General features: G+C 34.9%; 1 protein-coding gene across 1 annotated transcript; it reads left to right on the top strand.

Moving 5' to 3' along the window:
• Positions 1–2,878: 2,878 nt before the first annotated feature.
• On the top strand, positions 2,879–3,657 carry LOC145113375 (uncharacterized). Its single transcript, XM_079049478.1, has 3 exons — positions 2,879–2,995; positions 3,050–3,128; positions 3,197–3,657. Exons 1-3 carry the CDS (start codon positions 2,879–2,881, stop codon positions 3,655–3,657), a joined length of 657 nt encoding a protein of 218 aa, XP_078905604.1.
• Positions 3,658–6,962: the final 3,305 nt, after the last annotated feature.

Below are 6,962 nucleotides of genomic sequence, written 5' to 3'. Positions count from 1 at the left end.
TATATATATATATATATATATATATATATATATATGAGCTTCACTACTAATGAAATAAATTTTAAGGTATATTTAAAATGTAAAACCGATGGATGTGGTATCACAACTCATCACACTTTTAGTCTCTTATGTTAGTGTCACATCATTTTTCCCTCACTCTCCTCTGTGACATCCCCAAATTTACGGTAATTTTAAAAAAAATTATTTATGTTTATTTTAAACAAAGTATTTCTTTTGTCGCAGAACTTGGTCCCAAAAATACTATTTTAATGTGAGATAATATTTACATTAAACATTTCCGAAGAAACGTTCATTATTGATATTCTTTCAAAACTTGGGATGTCATAACTGATACAAAACATAAGCCTAAACAGACCTTACATTAATTCACATTAATGATCTATATCTCATTTAGGGGTCGTTTGATTTGCACTTACCCGGTCTGGTCAGAGCTGACTGCTGACCCGGTTAGTAGTCAGACTGTTTGATGGGCCTCCATTGTGGCTGACTCGGTAAGCAGTAAATGACCAAGCGGCTGACTCGGTCCAAAAAAAAAGAGGCTGACCGATAGAACAAGCAATTTCCTCTCCTGCGCCCTAACAAAAATCGCCGATCGTTCTTCCCTTCCTTCAATATTCAAGGCGACAACAAGCAACAAGATTTCTCCTCCAACTTCCGGCCACTTCACCTCCTGCGCCGAAGACGACACAGCTCCGACGACGACGACACAGCCCCGATGAGGAGCTCGACTGCAGGTAACGTTTCTTCGTTTTTTTTTTCTGAAATCACAAAACCCTTCATGTTTGCTGTCAAATTGATGATTTCATTCTGAAATCAAAGTTTGAAATTACTTCTTTCATTATTCTTGGATTCAATTAGATCGAAGGGTTAGCATGAAATCAATTCATAATGTGTTTTTGTTTATGAAATCTGATTTTATCTATATGAAGGAATGAATATTTGTGTATGAAATCTGTATGAACTAATGTGTGATTTTAACATGAACTAATGTTTGAATAAAATCAGATTTTAGGTTGCTGAAATGAACTTATGTTGAATATTATGTTGAATATGTTGTACATGTTTGTGTGAAATCATAAATTAAAAAGTGTTATATGCTTATGAGATCAAAAGTTAATTGTATGAAATCAAAATATATGTTGTATATGCTGTTAAGAATGTGATGAAATCACATTTATGCTTGATTTATTTGTAAATGTGTGTTATGTGGATGATTAGCTATTTTCCCCCCTTTTTATAATAGACATGACAGATAAAAGAATTAACAAGCAATGGCCGGGAGGGTAGTGGCCTAAAAGCAAGCTCATGGGCTGTGGTCGCGGAGAAATTAAAAACAGATCATAATTTTGTTGTCGAGAAAAAACAAATGAAAAACCGATACGACTATCTAAAAGCAAAGTATGCAGTGTGGTTAAAACTTAAAAACAAAACAGGAAATATTTATGATCCTGTAACGAATTCTTTTAACATGACTAATGAAGAATGGGAAGCGGAAGCGAAGGTACATATATACATATTTTTTAAATTAGATTATTTTTTTAATATTTTAATAATATTTATTAAATTTTCAAACAGTTGAACAAGTATGTAGATAAGCTGAGAAATGCACCCCTCCTTTGCCCTGAACTTTGTACCCAACTATTTGAAGGGGCGACCTCGACCGGTGTTCACAGTTGGGGGCCATCTTTGACACTACCTCATCCCAATGAAACATTCAGTACACATGATTTTGAGGATACAGAGATGGAAGAGCCAGCACCTCATGCAGATACCCCAAGATCAACAGTACCTCAACCTACTAGTGAGGAATCATCTGGGCGGACAAAAAACAAGGGGGGCAAATGAAATGGTCCTAAAGAAACCACACTTGATGATGAGTTGAAAGAAGTTGGAAAAGAAATTATCAAGGCTGCACAAGCATTCACGGAAGAAAATAATCTTGACAAGGAGATGGATGCTTGTATGGCGAAGTTGACAAGCTTGGAGTGGGGAGAATATGATCTGAAATACACTACTGCTCTTATGTTATTTGCTGAAAGTGCTGGTAATAGGAAAATTTGGTTGCGGCTTAACTTGTCAACTTGTGAGTCGTGGGTAACAAATGCGGGAAGAAAGTTTGGATTAGTTGGTTGACTTTAGTATGTTATGGTTCATTGTTTGACATTAGTATGTTATGGTTCATTGTTTGACATTAGTATGTTATGGTTCATTGTTTGACATTAGTATGTTATGTTTCATTGTTTGACATTAGTATGTTATATGAATTTATATGTTATGGAATGCTATGCTTTTAGTATTTACATGTTACAGTTTGTTATGTTATGGATTGTTATGTTATTGAGTGTTATGTTATTGATTTAAATGTAATTTGTATTTGATATCTAACAGGACACATGGATAAAGAAGGTGAATTTTTATATTTCCTTATATTCTCGTGGTATTGGTTGATGTTGGTCCTACAAAGGCAAAGAATAGTTAAAAGAATAAGAGCTAGCGAACAAGTAGCAAAGGGGTTTGTGTATACGCAAGATTTGATACACGGATGTCCTATACAATGTTACGATATGATACGTCTTTCACAAGATGCATTTGTACTATTATGCAATCACTTTACACAAAGAAATTGGTTGCAATGTAGTAGGACGATAAGCGTTGAAGAGAAGATGGCTATATTTTTACATGTTATAGGACATAATGACGTTTTCGAGCCGTTAAAGAAAGATTTCATCACTCCACACAAACGATTCACCAATGTTTTCATGAGGTCTTACGTGCAATGATGTGTTTTGCACGAGAAATTATAGTACCAACCTCGTCTAATCCAACAAGAAATACCGCAGAACGACATAGACGGCTAATGCACATATTTCCCGGAGCAATAGGTGCACTAGATGGAACACTTATACATGCAGTTGTGCCTGTTGATCAACAAACTCGTTATAGGGGAAGAGGAAAAGGTGAATGTTATCAAAATGTAATTCGAATTTGTAATTTTGATATGATATTCACCTTTGTATGGGCTGGATAGGAGGGCATAGCACATGATTCTAAAGTTTTGAAAGAAGTTGCATTTAACCCGACTTCCGGATTTCCATTCCCTCCACCAGGTTTGTAACTTTACTATACGTTTTATTATCTATATTATTTATATGATAAATTTGTCAATCATCTACAGATAAATATTACCTTTGTGATGCCGCATACACCAACACACGTGGATTTATGGCTCCCTACCGCAATACTAGGTATTGGTTAGCCGATTTTCGAAGAAACAGAGCTTTAACAAAGAAAGAAAAGTTCAATCACGCTCATGCACAACTTAGAAATATCATTGAACGTGCTTATGGTGTATTGAAGGCGAGATTTCCAATTTTAAAACAAATGGCTCCTTATCCTTTTCCAGTGCAAAGAGACATAGTCATTGCTTGTGTTGCGGTCCATAATTTTATAAGGAAATACGATATTGAAGATGAATTATTTACGAACTTTGAACAAAACACTATGGTTACTCCTAATGTGGGTGGTGGAGGAAGTGAGGGCCAAAACATAGAAGGCATAGAATGGGGTTCAGAAGCCGTTGACTATATGACTACTTTGCGTGACCAGATTGCTAATCAGTTATTTTCAAATGGTTGACGTTAAATGATGTACTTTTTTTATTATGTATGACAATTTGTATTTGGATTTTGTATTACACTTTGTATTTGGATTTTAATTGATGTATGTTTAATTTGGATTTTATATGATAATTTGTGTTTTTATAATTTTTTTATCCAGCACAAGAAACAACACAAGGGTTATATGGTCATTTTTTTTATTCAGCACAACCATTCATATAAATAATCAAACATCATAAACTCAGTCAGATATGGACTCAGTCAGCATTTCTAACCCAGTCAGCTTCTAACCCAGTCAGCAACTATCAAACGACCCCTTAATCTCTCAGTGTAATGTATCTTCGCATCGATACCTATGATACAAGTTAACTGAGTGGGTCAGGTTGGGAAACCTGGTGAGTATATATGGTTTTCAACCTACAATAATATAGTAAATATGTTTAATTATCAAACAATTAACCCAATTACCCATCCCCATTTTATTATTTATTCTTCCCTAAGGATTTATCCCAAGGGTCATCACTTACATCATATTTACCTTATATGTTTGTTGCTAAGGACTTTTCATAAAGATCATCGCCTATATTGCATAGACAGTACTGTTTTGGGGATTACTCCCCCCATACGTGTCCAGTAATGGTTAGAGTATCATCGCATGAATACGTGGTTACAACATCGCCTGAACTCGTAATTCATCACCTACATGTTATGAACTTGCGGGTGTTTCCACATGACTCGTTTAGGTTAGTCAGTGGTCGTCATCTATACTCTGGTAGATGACTACATCGTAACATTGCAAGTCTAGGTCAGGGCATATCCTAGTCATATTCTATTTATCATCACCTATTTATCATTAAATATCTACCATCACCTATTTATCATCTCGTATTTACCATCCCTTATGACTACCCAATACATATTTATAAGTGTATAATACTTATATGATTAAATCAATTTAAATGTCATCTCATATTATTTTATCTAACACATAACATTTATCGGCACAGATGATAAGCACATAAAGCATGTGATTATCTAGATACTTCATATCTATTTTTAAGATGAAGGTAAGTATGCACTCACTTGATAAAAGTGGATGCCTTGGAATTTGAGCAGAACCTCACCTTAGCAATTTTAGTGACCTAAATGTATAAAACTAAGTCTTAGTCTAGTTTCGTAATCCTGGCGACTATAATAACTATAGTCTATATTCCTCACTAATCCCAATGTCTACATCAATATCTATCAAGTAAGGATCAGCCAGGCAGGACAGTTGAGTAGCAGGATCATTTCGGCATAATAGCTTTTCTAAATTCCAACAACCAAGCCAAAATGACCATTTTAGACACTTCTCCCATAAGTAGATCAATTAGTATAACGACATGGAATTATTGATAAATCTTATTTATAGATTCAAAACAACGACTATGACTATCAATACAAATTACACTAAAATGGGGATGAGTGTAATTTAGCTTACAAAGATTTCCTAGATAAAGTCTGAAATTGCACTGGCAGGGTTTCTAATGGATAACTACTTATCAGTCGGGCACTCAAGGATTGTAGGGCTTCAAGAAAATGCATAAAACTTAAGGGAAAGTAGGCAAAAATCAAGAGAAGCTCGAGAGGAATGAATTGAAGAGGTGTGAATGTCGAATGGTGGTTGAAGCTCTGTTTATATCCAAATTTGGGGTGCACGTCGTTCGTTTTAAGGCGAAGTCTCCCCAGACGCTTTGTGCCACGTGTCAGGTTCTCCGTGGTGCATGTTTTCACATTCTAGAAGCGTGCATCGCGCACTTGGCGCGTGTGGGGGCGGCCTAAAATGCATATTTTGTAAATTTTGCAACTTTTCATACGAGCTCTGTTTTGACATTCTTTATATCCTAGGAAAGCTCTCGAAGAGATATACAACTTTCATTTGGACTCCATCGACTAATTTTGACTTATTTTCTATCCCTATTTTTATACCATCAATTGGTTTTGCTAATATCATAACTCTCTCGTATGGACTTCGTTTTTGGCGTTCTTTTTCTCAAATTTTCAATCTTAAAAGTACTATGATTTTCCATTTGGTGACTTTAGCTAAAAGTCAATCATTCTCTTCGTAACTTTTTACGTCACACATTCGTTGTGCGCGACTGACTTTTATATCTTAATAAAAATCAAATCTAATTCATACAGAGTAAGATTTCTATGAAATTTACATTTTTGGGATCGGGACGACGTGTACTTTCTAAATATTATATATATATATATATATATATATATATATATATATATATATATGTATGTATATGTGTGTGTGTGTGTGTGCTTTGGTGCACTTATTTTTACGATTTACGGACGATTCAGTTGATTTTTTCTATTTTTCTTAATACGAAACTTATATTATATCTTAAATGCCTATCCCCATTTTATGAGCGTTACAATTATCTCCCCCTTAGGATGATTACGTCCCGGAATCATCAACAACACATGGCTTGTATAATGACTCCGCACGTTACCTTCTCATCTTATGCAATAACCATAACTCTTATGTATTCTCTATTGAGTTTCCAACTCATAGACTTCTTGACTATTGACGGTGCTCAATCATGCTCCTTCTTTTCTTTCTTATTTCGATCGCTATTGGGGGTTCTTGTTTCTTCTTAGAATTGACTTAATCTAAGAAAAGGTCTTTTTACTTTGACTATCACATTAGACCGATGGGTCATGTTCTAATGACCTCTTATTGAATTATGAAACAGATGGACTCAAGTCTCTTTAAGTCAGACTCCTACATGGAGGATATTTTCCTTCATGTTTTAATGTGATATAATCACATTCTATCATGTAGCACTTCTAGCTACAGGCTGCTTGATCTTAACGACGAACCTGATAACTCTACTGATAGCTTTGATTATCTTTTCCTTCAATCTAAAATTGGATTCTACGTCAATCTTACTTCGTGGATTAGTCAGACTCGATTCGGTATGACCATTAGGGTTGGATTAATAATTATCTTCGTAGTCATTACCAAAACAAAGATAATGATGGAAATTTATAAAATAGCTCAACTACTTAGAGACTTAGTGACCTTGTGGCTTTCCCTGATCCAAGTGTGAGTCATGTGCTTCCGGTAGTATAGACCTCTATTCTCTTTCACAACTACTCATACTCGTCCCAAGAATTTTCTTGCAATCCACTAAGTCACCATACAAGAAGATTAGACAACAACTTAGCACATTGAGTCATTTAACATAATTAGGGATTATACTACTTGAAAACGATTACAAGATTTATTTATGATACATTCCTATTACATTAGGCCACACACCCTAATAC

Source organism: Lactuca virosa, chromosome 5 (assembly GCF_052849685.1).
Source record: "Lactuca virosa cultivar CGN04683 chromosome 5, Lactuca_virosa_CGN04683_v6, whole genome shotgun sequence".
NCBI classification, from domain to species: Eukaryota; Viridiplantae; Streptophyta; class Magnoliopsida; order Asterales; family Asteraceae; genus Lactuca; species Lactuca virosa.
This window is presented reverse-complemented; position numbering and strand designations above follow the sequence as displayed.